This window comes from Phragmites australis, chromosome 23, assembly GCF_958298935.1.
Source record: "Phragmites australis chromosome 23, lpPhrAust1.1, whole genome shotgun sequence".
NCBI lineage: Eukaryota > Viridiplantae > Streptophyta > Magnoliopsida > Poales > Poaceae > Phragmites > Phragmites australis.
The window spans coordinates 3,769,141-3,787,125 of record NC_084943.1 but is presented as its reverse complement, the minus strand read 5'-3'; the positions used below and the strand labels follow the sequence as shown (position 1 = coordinate 3,787,125).

Genomic DNA, 17,985 nt, shown 5'->3' with positions numbered 1-17,985 from the left:
TCCAGTATGTACAATCCACCAAACCACCCTTTTATAACCTCACCGCAACAAAACGTCCGGTGCATTCTCGGGTGTTCACAATCTTAGCACCGGACTATCCGGCAAACATAATCAAACTTGACGCCCAAAATCTCCTCTCCATAGAAAATACTCCGGCGCTCTCAAAATTCTTCATCGGAACATCTAATGTTTGTTTTTATTTCTGCTTTAGCACTAAAAATGCTCCGGTGATTCCCTCTTTGTGTAGCCACCATACTCACTAGATCTTTCGGTGCATTGATCTTTAATTTTATCTGAAAAATTAAAGTATACATTGTCTACACCGGAACTTCCGACGAACATATCAGAACTTTTGATGTGTAATTTTTCTACGTATACAGAAGAATTTGTCAATTCCAAACATCACCAACTCGAGTTAGTTATAAACAAGAACAAGCATCCATAAACACATGCTAACTAAGTTCAAGACAAATCAACTATTGTTGATATCTCATCACATATATATCAAGACACTTTTCATTTAGTTTCTCAATATGAATTATGTGTGTGGTCTGATTTTTGGATGGTCTAATATTTGAATGTGATATAAATTGTTTATGTGAATTTATAATCTGATCTTTGATCCGATTGTGATAAAAGCATTATTCCAGTCCGTTGCAGAACCGACTACGATAATAAGCGATTATCACATTCGCTACTCGCTACCTTTTAGTCTGTTACGGAACGGACTGGGATAGTCCTCTAAAACTGACTAGCATAAGCTCTCTTTTTTTTGTGCTAATGGCGCACTTCATGCATCCGCTGCGGTTGCGCTGCTTGTCGCTTCTGCTTCTTGCCTCGGCGGCGGCGGCGAAGACGGTTGGCTCGGCGGGCGTAGGGAGAGGTTGAGGTCAATGCCGCCGAGGTGTGGCACGGATGCGCTGTCGTCGTCGCTGCTGTGGCCCGCGCCGCTGGTCTCCGGCGAGCAGCTGGAGTGCGCAAGGTGTTCCTGGTGGCGGGCGCTTGGCGTGGCGGTGGTATTGAGCGGTCGGTGCGTCTTCGGGTCGAGGCCGGAGGCGAGGAGCTTGCGCTTGATGTGCGTGTTCCAGTAGTTCTTGATCTCGTTGTCCGTCCGCCCCGGCAGCCTCCCGGCGATCAGAGACCACCTTTGATGCCATAACAATTCATTAAGAACATAACATATATGTCATATGAATTAGGATTAACTCAACTCTAATATTTCCAATAACCCACAAGCTTAATGGATCAGTAACGTACTTGTTTCCAAGGAGCTGGTGGAGCTTGATGATGAGCTTGTCTTCTTCTTCGGTGAAGTTGCCGCGCTTGAGGTCCGGCCGCAGGTAGTTGATCCACCGCAGCCTGCAGCTTTTCCCGCACCGCAGCAGCCCCGCCGCGTTCGGGAGCGATCTCCAGCACCCTTCACCGTGGGCCTTGATGTAGGCGACGAGACGCTGATCTTCCTCCTTGGTCCAGGCGCCCTTGTTCGTGTGCGCCTTCTCGCAGCACGGCGACCTCCCCATGGATCTGATGCTTCTCGCAACACCTAGTGATCGACCTGGTGTCCTGGTGGGCGTGGGCTGGTGGTGATTGTTGTGTGTGTCAGAGAGAGGGGACCTTTATATGGGAGGAGAGAGAAAGGGAGCCCACTGACCCGGATCACTCCGAGACATTTGACCGAGTAGGTATGAGAAGAGAGGCAGAAAGAGTGGTTGCGAAGGCCTAGCATGGATTTGGTGGGCATGCTCAATTCTGCTCCGGTGCCCATGCCTGTCTAATCCTGTCCAAGTTTTCTTTTTTGTTTTTATTCTTGTTCTCTTTTCGTTTACTAGGCTCACCTATATTCGTCCTGGTATGATTACATGTCGTTTTGACATTAATACAGCTGAACTTTCAAAACTTCAACTATTTTTATCTTCTAAATATTTAGATTGAAACACATGAAGATCACATATGTAGATTCATATTACAATACTTTCTCTTATTCAAAATATAAATCCATTTACCCTTCCTTCAAATTTCACAAATGTAAACCCGTCAACAACACTTCAATGCACATTTTTACTTTCTTTCCGTACCTTGCTCTTATGCATAAATAGAACCTAATATCATTGGAGTAAATATATCACCCATGTTCTTTGTGACAATGATTGGTGGGCAAAAGAGGTATTGCGTCTACTCTTAATTCGTGCGCACGAATCCAAATAGACATATATTTGGAATTGAGGTTGTAGAAGCTAGTGGTCAAGGTTGTTGGAGACCTTTATCTTCTTGATGAGAGAAGTTGATATATGTGTTAGCTAGGTCATTCTATATCCTGATTACCGTATTAACATTTTTCAATCATTTTCAGATATTTATTTTTGCAAAAAGAAAAAAGCCTAAAGCAACATAATTTCACCAACGTAATTGTTAGTACAAATTAAAACAAAAAATTATAAATTTAGCACGAGAGAAGTAGAAGCCCTACTAAGTGCACTGTCTCGTTTGTTGTAAAACTTCATGCATAAACATAGAAAATCCCTATATAATGTTTCCTTCCAAATATGTTTGGTCCCTACAATACTACAGAAATGATTTAGTGAGACATTCCTATACAGACGGTTCTATAGAGCCATGAAGCCGGTACAAAGATTATCACAGACAGTTCTAAATATGAACTGTCTGCAAATATGATGAGACGCGTCCAATAGTGATGGGACGCTTTTAGTACAGACAGTTCACATTTGAAACTATCTGTAATATTAATACAGACGGATCGTATTTTAAGCTGTCTGTGATAAAATATTTATCACAAAAGGCTCCAAACAGGAACCATCCGTAAAATTAATATCGATAGCTCGTATTTGGAGCCGTTTGTAATAAAATAAATATCACAAACGGTGCCAAACATGACCCATCTATAACATAGTACATACGGCGATAATTATGAGGCATCTGAGAAAATGACTGGTGGGAGATAGGACACTTTAGTACAGATGGCTCCAAACATGAAGTCGTCTGTAATGTTAAAATAGTGCATCATTCCCTACCTTCAGATCGAAGCAGAATAGTGCCGAACAGTGAAGAATAATGCACAACTTTTGTAGGAAGAGGCCAACGATTTTGACCAAAAAATTTTTAGATTTCAGTGAAAACTTGAAGATTCATTGGCGTTTATTACTCCAAGGTAAGCATTATGTTCTAATTTGGTTTAGGTGGTCTAGATTCAGTTTGGAGAGCTAGCAAGATCTAGATCTAGATCTAGATATTTTTTATGATGACATAATATTGTTCTATTCATTAGATGATGTAGATTTGTGTTCTAATTTTGTCTTGAGAGATCAACTATATCTACATCTAGGTTTAGATTTTTTTTTCATGATGATCTAGAATATATTAGTTGTTCTAGATATAGTGATGCTCAAAATATAGATCAAGGTTTAATTATGTGTTACTATAAATGGCTAGCTTTAATTTATTGTTCTACATAAATTTTAGATTTTTGGTATATAAATATAAAATTATCAATAACTATATAGTATTTAACAATAAGTTTTGATTTAATGTTAGCCCTTATTTTAGGTATACATGTATATAATATAATGGTAACCATTAATTATTTTTGGATTAATTATCATTTGTATGGTCCATGCATGCATGTAGCTCCATTTTTTTTTTGACGAAAAGCTTAGTCGCTCTTTTTTATTAGGTTGATTCGATATTAATTTACTTTGTACATTTTAGATGGATAGTGGTTGGATGTACGGTTCTCGTACAAACTAATGGTAACTCAATGGTGTGATGATTTTTCTGGCAGCTGCTGAGGAGGATCGTTTGAAGAAGGGTGTTAAATTTATATATTATCCTTATTGTGATTGTAGAAACAAAATATCCTTTTTTAGACAGAACATAGCCATACAGATTCAAGTGTACTTGATTATTAGGGGCTTCAAACCGGACTACACGTGTTAGACTAAACATGGTAAAGAGTAGAATGTGTTACACGAAGATGTTGGTGTCATCGAAGAACTCAAAGTCGATGTAAGAATAGAAGATGATGAGGAATTTGATGCAAATGATGATGATGATTGTGGATGTGTAGATGGCGATGATAGGTTGGATCAGATGGTGTGCGATGCAGATGTGAACTTGAGTACTTAGAGAGACTTTAACAAATTCATGTGCTTGATTGAGAATTCAAAAAAACCGTTGTTCCCTGGATGCAAACCAGAATACACAAAGGTGTCACATATGCTTGAATTGCTTAAATTGAAGCCTTTAGCTGGCAGTGATAACTCCTTCACTGCAGGTACCAGGGCCTATAGTGACACTGTTGGTTTATGGCTAGAGCCGGCAATGATAGTCAAGGTTTCACTATAGGTTCATAACACGAACCAACAGTGATATTATCACTATCGATTCGTGGCTAGAGCCGGTAGTGATAATCAAGTTTCAATACTGGTTCTTTTTGAATGGTCTTTTAGTGTTGGTCTTCGATACAAACCGGCAATGATACTCCATCACTGCTGACGTGTAAGGAACCGGCAGTGATAGGCCGACATATAAGCCTATTTCTATAGTAGTGAGAGCTGCCCAAAAGCACATACGTAGCAAAGCAGATTCTTTATCCATTGGGGATGGATGTAGAAATGATACATGCATGTCCAAATGACTGTATCCTCTACCGTTATGATCTATCAGACTTTCATTCATGTCCAGTGTGCAAAGCATCTTGATACAAGTGTAAGAGTCAATCAGACAATGGTGAGGTGAAGAAAGGAGTTTTTGCTAAGGTGGTATGGTATCTGCCTATAATTTCTCATCTTAAGTGTTTGTTTGTGACTCAAAAAGAGGCTAAATTGTTATTCTGAAACTTAGAGGGACACAAGCAAGATGGAAAGCTAAGACACCATACCGATTCTCCCCAATGGAGAAACATTGATACAATCTTTGACGATTTGGTGTAGAACCAAGGAATATAAGGTTTGCTTTAAGCACGAACATGATGAATTCTTTGGGAACATGAGCAGCATGCACAACACTTGGCCAGTTGTTCTCAGTATTTACAACTTACCTCCTTAGCTATGTCTGAAGCGGAAGTACTTGATGATGTCATTGCTTATCCAAGACCCAAAATAACCTGGGAACGATATTGATGTATACCTAAGACTATTGATAAAAGATCTGAAAATATTATGGAACGAAGGGTCACAAGTATGGGATGCATACAAAAGAGAGAATTTCACGAAACGCGCCATGTTGTTCTGCACGATCAATGATTTACCTACACTACGAAACCTTTTGAGCCAGAGTAAACAAGTAGACATGGCGTGACCATCATTGCTTAGATGGTACCGCGAGTATGTGGTTGCCTATGTCTTCAGTACGCGACGGCAGCAACTTCTCTTTTCGTCGTGCTCCACGAAAGGCCAAATCTTTTCCTGCACCATATGAGCAACAACAATTTTCCAACAAATCTAGCCAACAATTCGCCAAAGAGTTGGACAAGAGTAAGGAGGTGGAAGAAGAACCTCTATCAAACACCTATGTGACAGGCCAGCCGTTACTAAGCAATAATGCGTTAGAGCAATTGGGCTAGGCAAGTATGATTCTGCACGACCTATATATGAAGAGGATCAATGAGGAGAAACACTTTTCTCCTCATGGTTTGAGCACTAAGTATCAGCGGCAACATTTCTTGAAACTAGCTAGAACCTTCCTCGTGACCTTTGAGGATTTATTTCTCCTCTACTGTTGTGACATGCTGGACATCAGTCTAATGAGATGCTGGACATTGTAAGTGTTATTAATCGAGGTCTCTGCTTAATGAACCACCTAACTCATTGTACACTCATTCATCTACATTACTCTTATGTGTAGATATATGATTCAAGAAGCCATGAGAGAGAATATAAGAATTGGATTCCTCGATCCACATGTCGTATGTGGGTTAACGATCACTTGGTCTCCGGGGGAGGTCGAGAAATACATCGCGGAGACCATGATGCTCTCTGTGGATGGAAGGACCTTATTCTTCTACCTTACAACTACCGAGACCATTTAAAAATAGTTAGGCATGACGATGAAAAATGCATTTTAATATAAATGACTTAGTGTAATTGTAGTGTATGACTTTGTGACTTTATATAAATGACTGTGTATGACTTTGTGAGTTTCATAACGACTTTGCATGATATGTGTATGACTTCGTGATATTGAATAAAGATGTTTGATCTGATGTGAATCTGTTGTTGAATGATCTAATGTGAATGCATTGTGAATCTGTTGTTGAATGATCTGTGTATGATCTGTTGTGAACACATTAAATATTATATAAATTTAGTACTGTATAAATGAATGTACAGATGGTTCTAAGCCTACAACCGTCCTATAGTACAGATGGATCGAAATAGGAGTTGTTTGTATTGTTACTACTTCACAAACGACTCAACACTGGAGCTGTCTGTATTGAACCAAATTCACAGAGGGCTCTACTTGCGAGCCGTCTGTGATATTCCCCTAGTACATACGGCTCGAGTCACGAGCCGTTTGTACAAATATTTGGTAAGACGGTTCAAAACTCAACTGTACAAATCTAATTTGTATAGACTCTTTTTCACAAGCAATTTGAAAAAGCGTCTCGCACGGGTTTCCGAACCGTATATACAAATCATTTCTCTAGTAGTGTTATTTCGATTCCCCAAATGTTATCCTAATTACCAAATTAACATTTTTTTCAGTCATGTTTCAAGTATTCAATTTTGCCTTAAAAAGAAGAAAATTAAAACACCTAATTTTTGTTACCTACATCAACATTACCAAAAGTGCATGTTTACTAACCATTGTCTATAATGCTCTCTTTTTCCCTTTCTTCATGATCACATTACGTCACAAGAACAGCACTAACTCCTTTTAAGATTGCAGAAGCCCAATACCGAGCGCTTATATTGTTACGAAATGATTAAGAAACCAGCCGGCAACTGGTAAGCGATTTAAGAATCAAATTTCGTTGGGTGAACTACCATACCCTTTAAATAATCGAAATTGTGGGAGTCCCTTTTGTGTACTACTGTCGACTATTCTTTTTAACTGTACCTATCTCAGCAGGAAGGAAATATTCTTTGGCATCGGAATATATATAATATAATTAATTTGCATACCTCAGATATATTAGTTATATTAGCAACCTTTCAATATTAATTTATCAGGGGTCTTTTTGGTTGGTAGCCCTTGCCTGCCCTAACTTCTTCCCCTTTTTTAAGAACAAACTTGCATGCCGAATTGGAGCAGTCTTGTAGGGACGGAAAGCCGCGAAAAATGCAAGAAATAATATTGCATTGTGCGCTGCCTGCCAGAGTTGGTATGCCGTTTGTTCATTTACCTTTGTATTAATCATGAAATATGTCCAACTTCCATTAATTCTTGAAGAAATATAATGGCCACCTTGCTTAATTTTCTGAGGTGAGTGCATGTTTGCCACAAGGTAGTATATTATTCTTTTTTAATTACTTCTTAGGAGCACAATAAGGATATCTCCATACATAAGATATTAACATTTATAATCCATAGATTCAAAATATGTGAAGAACTAATCTAGTTCAAATTAAATTCTTGCACTAAGCACTTCTGGTGAATGCTTCAGATAGAGTAAGCAGAGGGAAGGAAGTATATTGGTTATTATGAACCACAGATGGAAGTTGGAATTGGTGGCCAGACATTGGTTGTTGACAAATAACACTTATGTAAACGTTGTACTTTTCTGATGTGGTAGCAGCAGTACTTGCAATGCAAACTGCAAAAAATTAATGTATTGAAAACTATGGAAAAAGTCACAAACAACAACGATGCGCTTGCAAGTTTGGTAGGTATCGTAAGGCCACTCACAATACTTTGTTTCTTATATTATGTCTAAAAGAAGAAAGAGTAAGAAATTAATGTTAAGAAACAAATTTCTAATAGTTGCATGTATCTTGCTAGTTACTTAATGTCTCCCAAATCAATTAATTGTCTTACAATCACCTAAGATTACTCAAATAGCTAGTTTCTTCTATAAAAAACAAGTTTATTCTTTTTCATCAATAAATTACTTATTATTATTATTATTTTATTTAGATGGACACATAAACAATGTCTATGAAATTAACGTTGGGAGTGGATACATGAATGGACCCATCAAACTACCAGGATGGATGGGTGCCGCAGCCACGTAAATGGGAGTCATGCATGACGACCAGCCAACCCCTGCAGACCAAACGACACAACATCGTCAGCGGAGCGGTTCTGCATGCTCTGTTGATGAAGATGTGGTAGGTGAGGTGCATGGTGCTGATGATGAGGCCTGCACCTACTACTTCTCCCTGATGAATCCATGGAGCGCGCGCGCGGTAGGTAGGTACGTAGCTAGGCACGCGCCAGCGGCATGGAGGGAAAAAATTATGGGCGTTTCCTATATCGTCGTTTTACCGGTGGGGCTTGGTATTTACCATCCAAAATTTTCGTTTTTTCAATTCCCGCATGCCACCCGAGCTGGACAAAAATCACCCGCTAACCCCGCCTAACCCTAAATCTAATTTCCTCTCTTTCGATGGTTCCCTAGCAGTAGAGTGCCGCCGCCACCATGTCTTCTCCACGGCCGCGCTTGGCCTGATCTGCACCGTCCACCCTCTTCCCTAGCAGAACTAGTGCGGCCAGCCCTCTCCCCCTCCGTTCTCTTGCCCCTCAAGTGGACACACCACGATGCTCCTGAACAGCGAACGGCGGTTCAGGCATGTGGTTGCGGGATAGCGACGGAGGACGAGAGTGATGATGTGTGTGTGCGTCCTCCAGTGCATGCTACTGCAACTTCGATAGAGGGAGATATGGCGCACCATGGCAGGGCCAAGGGCATCGTCGACGTGTCGTCCAGTGACGCCGCCAGTAGGAGCACAACGAAGGATACCGGTGTTAAGGTGGTCACCAAACAAGGTAAAGCGATACACCAGTAGAGCATTACCATTGTATCTTTGAATCGGTAATGTAGTTTCCATGAAGAGCATTTTTTATTTTTTTCAAATATTAATATGTGCTATGAAAATGTGATACTCTACCATTTCTATATTATTATGTGTAGTTTTTTATGTTAAATAATTTAGAGACAATCGGTGTTATTTTTTGAGAAATTGAGCTATTTTTTTCTGAATTTTGACCAAAAATTTTAACTATTGCCCTCGATAAATCCGAAAATCCTGTTTATCGGTGAGCCTGATAAATTTCTGCTACTGGTAAATAAAACCCTGGCGGCATGCAGGTGCTCCTAAAAAAAATCTATCAACCTGTACCCTCTGCTGCGACATTTCTATGAGACTGACTATTCTCATTTCTAATGCTTTTCTTGCAGCGACGATTCACTTGGATATACATGTTCTTGAGACTCAGCTGATTAATTCATCTTAGATATCAAGAAAAACGATCAAATTAAGCTTATAACTTGTACTACTAGCAACAACAAAAATGTAATAAATATATCACGATGACAACGGTTGATGCCTTTCAGAGGTGAAGTTTGCTACTCGGTCAATGCATGGAACAGCACGAATATGAACCAGCTGAAAAAAATAGAGATGACTCGACATTGGTAACTTTGGTGCCAACTTTTCAGCAGTGTGTCAGAGCCGTTCTATGTATAGAAACTAAATTTCTCTTGCAGGCGGGACCTTGAGATTTTTCAGATGATTATTATCTCCTGTGTTGATCACATTGTCCAGGAGTAGAACAATCTATTGCATTTAGTCATTTGGAAGGCTATGAGTTTGTCAAACCGAAGCATTGGAGTTGGTAGAAGTCGTGGCATGCGAATCCTTTGGCGATGAGGGCGACGACTCTTGCCTTCTTTTGAGGAGCACAGAGGCATAAAAAAATAACCGAAGAAGATTGGAAGCGGTGTAATTCTTGAGGGACAGATTGAGTTGTTGCTGTGGACCACATGTGTTACATCAATGTCCGACAGAAATGATAACAATTCAACTTTCAACATCTATTGCGATTCTTTTGTCACTCCTCTTTGAAAAGTCTATTTGTAGTACTTAACTATGCTAATTCTCTATTTTGCGACAGGAATGCACATAACTATTTTTTCCAAAAGAAATTGGAGAGCTGTTCATTTCATTTGCAAAGTAAAGGTAGTTAATTTACAGGTTACAGCAGAAAGAAGAGATGCATGGGAGGAGTGAAAGAAGAAAGGAAAATCAAAATAGGGTAATGAAAATCATTTGATCTGTAGCTTATTGAGTCACAGGCTGAATCGAAAGGCGGTAAAAGCATATGGCAGCGAACTAACAATCCGTTCCCATAGTTTTCCTGCTCTCCATGCAAATTCCTTGATAAGTGGGAGTATCTTTAAGTTGCTATTGCTATGCCTGTAAAGGAAGAATAACAAGAACATAATCCAAAAAGTAAACATAAAAAGTTCAAGGGTTTTAACCTTCACCCGATCCTTTATGTCTCCAAAGTTGATATGTTGATATGTGAGATCTTTTTCTAACCTCCATGATGTCACTACAAGAATGAAGAACGGAATTGTCTAGAGAAAGAGTAATTACCCTTCTTGGCTCATGGTGGTTGCTAGCAGTTGACCGGGTCAAGACATACAGCAAGAAGGCTGCCCTATGCATGGCTGCAGCTAGCACTGAGACCCAAACAGAGGTGTAGGCAGCAGGAAAACCTTACTGCTAAATAAAATTTAGCGTAGGTAAATCTGATTTCTTGGAGGTATTGGATTTACCAGAGATTTACTGGACAAATTAAAAAAAAATTGACTTGATTTCCTAAAAATTGGTTCCAATCCATTTAACATAAAAAATTACACATAACAACAAAAACACACGTGTTACTCTTAAAGAACACTAAGAAATGATAATGCAGGATGTTACACTTAAAGGCATTGTTTAACAGATTCACGAAACATGCGATTTTCAGATATTATCTAACTGCATACCCTAATCTCACTACCACAGAATCATTTAAAGCAAACGGCATGTCACATACGGTTTCTTAGGACCGTCACAGAAAAATATCCTCAGACACTGTAACAAGACATGTGTCTATGTGTGAATGAGCTCACATACAATTTTTATAAATCCATCTGTTTCTATCATACAAATGCAGATAATTTTTAGAAAAAATTATCTGTGACATTATTACAGACAGTATCTTGTAAGATCCATCTGTGTCTATTCGGTAGACACAAATGGATTTTATAAACACCCGTCTGTATTTAAAGGCTCGCGAACGTTTTCAAATTTGACCGTTCGTCTCCCCAGGCTCTTTTGGCTCCCCCCCCCCCCACACAACATCTTGTCTCCCCTCAATATAAAATGACAAGAAGTGTTCTTCTTCCTCACTCGGTATATCCAAGTGTTTCAGTACACTGAGAAGCGTTCTCATTCACCATCAGTGTTAGAGAAGCGAGATCTCAGTGGGGGCCAAATCCCTTTTACTGCACCAAAGTGAGTATTATATGATTCCCTTCGTGGTTTAGTTAGAGATTGTTAGGTTTTCATTGTTTCGATCTCTGCAACTGATAGCACAACCTTGTTTCCATTATAGATCTGCAATAGCGCAATTCACTGCAATCAGGAGGTGGCAGGATAGGGTTGTCCCTACGGTGGCTTCGACGGTGCGGATGCTAGGCGTTGACTTCGGCTCGGTGGTCTTTGTCTTCTTCGTTGTTGTGAAGCCCCCCTCTATCAATCATGTGTATGCTGTCAACCGCGTTCTCCATTCTGTTCTACCGGATGGAAATTTCTCCATTACTATTCTTCAGAATGGAGACATTTTCATCAATTGCAAGACACACTTGAATGCCTATTTCTTGCTGAACCATGGTTAGCGGTTTGGCAGCAATGTATTTTGGTTCTGGCTCATGCGTGAGATAGTCAAGGTGAAGCCAGATCTGGATGACTGTGAGCTGCTAATTGAAAATGATGCTTGAGTTGACATTGTGCTGAAACACATGAGGCTGAGATGATGTCTGTCATCTCATCTTTTTGAAAGACGGCATCGATCGACCTAAGTTTATCGATCACTTTTCATCTTTTTGGAAGACGGCTCACCATGATGTCAATCATTTCATCCTTTTAGAATATGGCGTCGATTTAGCAATGATGTATAGCTAGCTAGGTTTATGTGTTATGAACAATGTGTAATTTGCATCTGTGTGTTATTCTTAACCTTTGTGATATGTAAATGCATGTGTTTTATGTTCTGAACAATATGTGATGATATTATGAACAATGTGTAATCGATGTTCTAAACAATACGTCAATGTGTTTAATTTGATAATCATAAAGTGTGTATCTATGTGACTCTCCCCCTATAAGCAAATTTGCTTCATGTCTAAAGGGAGACACAGATGGTTTTAAAAAATCATCTGTGACAATTAACACAGATGGTTTCAAACAAAACTCGTCTGTGACTTTTAGTACTCACAGACGGGTTTAAACAGATATAATCTCACTATTTAAGAAACCAACAAAGGAGACACGTCATTAGTGATGGCTGCTCAGTACGCATCACTAATATCCTATTAGTGACGGGTCCTATGAGGACCCATCACTAATGTGATCTCGGGTTGGGACCCATCACTTATGATAGCTCATTAGTAAAGGGTCTAGACATCACCCGTTATTAATGATAACAGTGACAAATCACTTCACAACACGTCACTAATGATACGGTCATTAGTGATGGGTTATAGAGAGATCACTCGTTAGTGACGGGTGATAATAGCACCCGACCGTCATTAATGTGAAAGTCATTAGTGACATGTGTTAAGAACACCTGTCACTAATGTGAATATGGAAGGACCCAGGTAGTCTGGGCCGTGGCCTAGGCGGCCTTTCCAGCCCAGGCTAGCCCATGCCTGCGTGGGTGGGCAACCTTAGGGCTCGCCCTATGCCTACCACTACCGCTGCCAGCTCACTTGCGCACGCATCCCTCCCCACCTCGCCTTGCCTCAGATCCCATCTTGCCCTCCCCCACCACACCCCCTCTCCCATGGCCAACATCGCTCAAGATCTTCAAGGATTTCCATGCCCGTCGCTCCGCCATCCTCCGTGCCCTCACCCATGGTACACGCACACCAGTCCTACTTCCCGCTGCCACCCCCTTGAGCACTAAACCCTAACCCTAACCACAACTCCACTTGGCAGACGTCGAGGAGTTCTACGCATAGTGCGATCTAGGTGAGCCCCCTCTCCATTCCCTGCGCGATCTCTCCTTGATGTGGTCTTCAATTCAATTTGGGTGCGAGTTGATGCGGTTTGGTTTAGGTTTGGGTAGAGAAGGAGAACCTGTGTCTGCATGGGTATTCGAACGAGGGATGGTAGGTGGCACTCCCGGCATAGGAGGTGCCCATCAGGCAGCCAGAGCCGGTGCTTTGGATCAACTTCATCCCGTCGTGCAAGAAGGCCTATATAGTGTTTCCATGAGGGACAACTCCTGAGAAGCTCTACTCTCCACTACACCCCAGGCCGTCGTCGCCTCATAGATCTCCCTCTCTTCAGCCATATCCTAGAAGAAGTCCACCTCCTCAGCCATCGCCTCGAAGAAGTCCACCGCTCAAGAAGCGAGCACCATCGAGATGTTGGTAATATGCCCTAGAGGCGATCGAGTTTGCGGATTGGATCTGCTAATGGGCTTTAATGTTGATTAAAGGATCATTAGGGTTTAGAGTCATAATGGGCTTTAATGTTGATTAAAGGCCCATTAGCGTGCTCTATATAAGAATAGGCAGGGGCCAAGGCGCATTGAGTTTTTCAGAAACCCTGGCCGCCTCCTATTCCCGAACTCCCTTCGAAACCCTAGCCGGGCGAGCGGTGCTAGCACACCGGCGCACGGCGATTCCATCCTTGTACGTGTGGATACCGTAGAGGCGCTGCTACTATTGCGGTGCTGATCTGCTCGGGAGTACTCAGGACGTACCCGCGAGTACTCGGAAGGTGCTCGGGACGTGCTCGGACGAGGTTGACGATCGACTATTTGACGCGCACGACATTGGATTGGTCTGCTCCAACTCTTCTTCCGCTGCACTGCTCGTCAAGTGGTAACGATTCATGATCCCCTACTCGCATGGCTTCCTGGTTGAATGCAGTAGAGAAAATTTATTTTGTGCTAGCGTAGCCTACCCGTAACCCTTCAGTGGCATCAGAGCCATCCTGCGTAGTTTTCAATCTGGATCAGTCACATATAGAAGATATGTGATAGAAATAGATTAGATCTATTGTTTTTGATCAGTTCATATGATGGATTGATCAATGCACGGTTGGTTTGGTGAATTAGAGATCGGATGAGATGCCAGTCGATGAAACCACATAGCCAAAAAGATTAGCTCGATCTCCCACCTGGTTTTGCGTGCGACTTGCCTCTACCGGCTGGAATCACCATCGGGGCTAACTGCGTGCATCGCGACATGGTCGGGAGAACAGCAGATCGAGGTCGTGTGTGCTGTCATCGTTTCTGGAAAAACCTCACGCGATGATCAATGGGATTGATCTAATGGAAATTGAGGCATTATGAATGACTCGGAATTGGTTCGATACGATCGATCCGATGAGATTTTCATAGCGATTTCATAGATTGTTGTAATAACATGATCCCATCACGACATTAGAATTCGATTCTACGCTTAACTCATTTTTGCAGAGAATGTTGTGACTGGTATGGCCTTGTGATATGTGATGCATGTGTGTAATTTTTCATGGCCTGCGTGTCATGGTTAATTGCAGCCCAAGGCTGTCATGTTATTGTATAACGGCCTGCGTGTCGACTTGTGATGCTTCTTCTCATGTAATTTATCTAGTGCTATTAGGTGTAATAGACTAGAACAAGATCATGGAGATTTGAAGCATGATGACCCGAAGGACAGGAACCGTGGCGATGAAGATCACCATGTGAAGGGGCCATACTATGTCACAGTTAATATGATTGCCTGTGATGTTTTTATGTTCCTGTCATACTATTCTTTCATGTTTTATATGTGGTGGATATGATTTTCATGATAGAGTAGTTTCCCTCAGAAAAATTAAGAGTAATTGATGCCCTTCCAATAGCTGCACCTACAAAGGTTTTGATCATTGTGTGGTAGGTCTGCCAAAGCAGGGTGCCATCATTTATCTTAACCAGTTAGAGTGGATGTCGGACATCCACACGCATAGTATTGGTTTACTTGATAAAGCTATCAAAACGGTTTTGGGCTTTGGGGCATGGTGTTGGGCGCCGGGGCATTCGATGCCACCCAGCAAACAAGAGTCACATAGGGATGTGATTAGCAAGGCGTTGCTTACCTATGTCACTAAGTTTCTAGCAGTGATGCCAAAGCTCACTAGAACTTAGTTGAATATGGATCTTGATCCTCTATATGTTGTTAGAGGGAAAACACATATAGTGGAGTATCTTTTGTTAAATTGTTTAATAGAAGATTCACATAGGCATAGTGCTGAACCTGCATTTTCTGTTGTAGATTATGGCACCGGCCGCTAGTAACACTTCCAGTTTTAATTTGCGATCGATTCTTGAAAAAGAGAAGCTTTCTGGAACAAACTTTATTGATTGGTATAGAAATCTGAGAATTGTTCTCAAACAAGAGAAAAAGGAATATGTTCTAGAGGTCCCCTATCCTGATGAACCAGCTGATAATGCTCCTGCTGCGGATCAGAGGGCTTATGAGAAGCACACCAATGATTCACTGGATGTTAGCTGCCTCATGCTTGCCTGTATGTCCTCTGAGCTTCAGAAGCAATATGAGAACAGGGATGCCCATGATATGATTGTGGGACTCCGAGGCATGTTTGAGAACCAAGCTCGGGCCGAGAGGTACAACACCTCAAAGTCCTTGTTTGCGTGTAGGTTAACAGAAGGCAGTCCAGTCAGTCCTCATGTGATCAAAATGATTGGTTACATTGAGAGCCTGGAAAAACTTGGTTTTCCCCTTAGCCCTGAGTTGGCTACGGATGTAATTCTCCAGTCGCTCCCTGCGAGCTTCGAGCCGTTCATTTTGAACTTTCATATGAACAGCATGGAGAAAAGCATGGCTGAATTGCATGGGATGCTAAAAACTGCTGAGGAAAGCATTAAGAAGAGCTCTAGTCATGTGATGATGGTTCAAAAGGATAGCAAGAAGAGAAAGCGCAAGGGCAAGGCTAAAACTTCGGATGAGATCTCGAGTTCTAAGCCTAAACCTGTTGGAAAGCCCAAGGCTAGCCCTGCCGCTTCTGACACTTGCCACCACTGCCATAAGACTGGTCATTGGCGGAGGAACTGCAAATTGTACTTGGAAGAACTCAAAAAGAAGAAGGGAAGTAAGACTTCCTCTTCAGGTATAAATGTTATTGAAATTAATCTTGCTACTCGTCCTGATGATTCATGGGTATTTGATACCGGATCAATGATTCATACTTGCAAATCGTTGCAGGGACTGAAAAGGACTAGGAAGTGTGCAAGAGGCGAATTGGATGCTCGCGTCGGTAATGGTGCAAAAGTTGCTGCGTTGGCCGTTGGCGTTTACTCCTTATCGCTACCCTCAGGATTAGTTTTGGAATTAAATAATTGTTATTATATTCCTGCCTTGGGCAAAAACATTATCTCTTCCTCATGTTTGGAAGAAGATGGTTATGAATTCATAATAAAGAACAAGTGTTGTTCGATATTTTTGAATGGTATGCTCTATGGTAATTGTCCATTAGTAAATGGATTATATATATTGGATCTTGAGGATATAACTATCTATAACATTGATACAAAGAAGCCTCGGCTTAATGATTTGAATCCCACTTTTGTTTGGCATTGTCGATTAGGTCATATAAATGAGAAGCGTATGCAGAAGCTCCATAAAGATGGTCTTCTACATTCATTTGATTTCGAATCATTTGATACATGCGAGTCTTGTTTACTTGGCAAGATGACTAAGACGCCTTTCACTGGTCGAAGTGAGAGGACAAATGAATTATTGGCCCTAGTACATACAGATGTATGTGGACCGATGAGTTCTACAGCTAGAGGTGGTTTTCAGTATTTCATTACTTTCACCGATGACTTTAGTAGATATGGTTACATCTACCTAATGAGGCACAAGTCTGAATCTTTTGAAAAGTTCAAGGAGTTCCAGAATGAAGTACAAAATCATATAGGCAGGACAATTAAATTTCTGCGATCAGATCGTGGAGGTGAATATTTGAGCCATGAATTTGGTGATCATCTAAGGCAATGTGGAATCGTTCCACAATTGACTCCACCGGGTACGCCACAATGGAATGGGGTGTCCGAGCGGAGGAACCGAACTTTGTTAGACATGGTCCGGTCGATGATGAGCCAATCTGATCTTCCATTGTCCTTCTGGGGATACGCTCTAGAAACTGCTGCTTTCACGTTAAACAGGGTTCCATCTAAGGCTGTAGAGAGGACACCATATGAGATATGGACCGGGAAGCGTCCCGGATTGTCTTTCCTTAAGATATGGGGTTGTGAGACTTATGTAAAACGTTTGTCGTCTGATAAGCTCACTCCCAAATCTGATAAATGCTTCTTTGTGGGGTATCCTAGGGAAACCAAAGGATATTATTTCTATAACCGGGAAGAAGGCAAAGTGTTTGTCGCCCGGAATGGTGTCTTTCTTGAGAAAGAGTTTCTCGCGAAGAGAGTTAGTGGGAGCACGGTGCAACTCGAAGAAATTCGGGAACCACTTGAAAGTGTTTCAGCTCCTATTGAACCACAACTCGGTATGCAAGATGTTGCAGAACCTGTTGTCGAGACACCAGCCCCACGTCGGTCGGAAAGGTTCAGTCGTGCACCCGAGCGGTTTATGTTCCTAACCACGGGGCAGCGCGACATATTATTGTTGGACAATGATGAACCTAAGACTTACTCGGAAGCAATGGTGGGACCAGACTCCGAAAAATGGCTTGGAGCCATGAGATCCGAGTTAGAATCCATGCGAGAAAACCAAGTTTGGAACTTGGTCGATCCACCTGATGG

At 41.4% G+C, this 17,985-nt stretch overlaps 2 protein-coding genes across 2 annotated transcripts; one reads left to right on the top strand and one right to left on the bottom strand.

Annotated features, from left to right (window-relative positions):
* Window positions 1-261: 261 nt before the first annotated feature.
* On the bottom strand, window positions 262-1,611 carry LOC133905703 (myb-related protein 330-like). The gene is made up of 2 exons (XM_062347463.1): window positions 1,258-1,611; window positions 262-1,145 (listed from the first exon to the last, which is right to left on the bottom strand). The coding sequence occupies exons 1-2, from the start codon at window positions 1,518-1,520 to the stop codon at window positions 791-793; spliced, it is 618 nt and encodes a 205-aa protein (XP_062203447.1). The 5' UTR covers window positions 1,521-1,611; the 3' UTR covers window positions 262-790.
* Window positions 1,612-8,837: 7,226 nt separating this feature from the next.
* Window positions 8,838-16,579, top strand: LOC133905678 (uncharacterized). Its single transcript, XM_062347443.1, has 3 exons — window positions 8,838-8,943; window positions 15,645-16,331; window positions 16,427-16,579. Exons 1-3 carry the CDS (start codon window positions 8,838-8,840, stop codon window positions 16,441-16,443), a joined length of 810 nt encoding a protein of 269 aa, XP_062203427.1. The 3' UTR covers window positions 16,444-16,579.
* Window positions 16,580-17,985: the final 1,406 nt, after the last annotated feature.

Coding starts and splice junctions, on each gene's coding strand:
- LOC133905678 (XM_062347443.1), top strand. CDS start 8,838: ATGGCGCACCATGGCAGGGCCAAGGGCATCGTCGACGTGTCGTCCAGT. Junction 8,944..15,644: donor TAAGGTGGTCACCAAACAAG/GTAAAGCGATAC, acceptor CTGATGAACCAG/CTGATAATGCTCCTGCTGCG.
- LOC133905703 (XM_062347463.1), bottom strand. CDS start 1,520: ATGGGGAGGTCGCCGTGCTGCGAGAAGGCGCACACGAACAAGGGCGCC. Junction 1,146..1,257: donor CACCAGCTCCTTGGAAACAA/GTACGTTACTGA, acceptor ATGGCATCAAAG/GTGGTCTCTGATCGCCGGGA.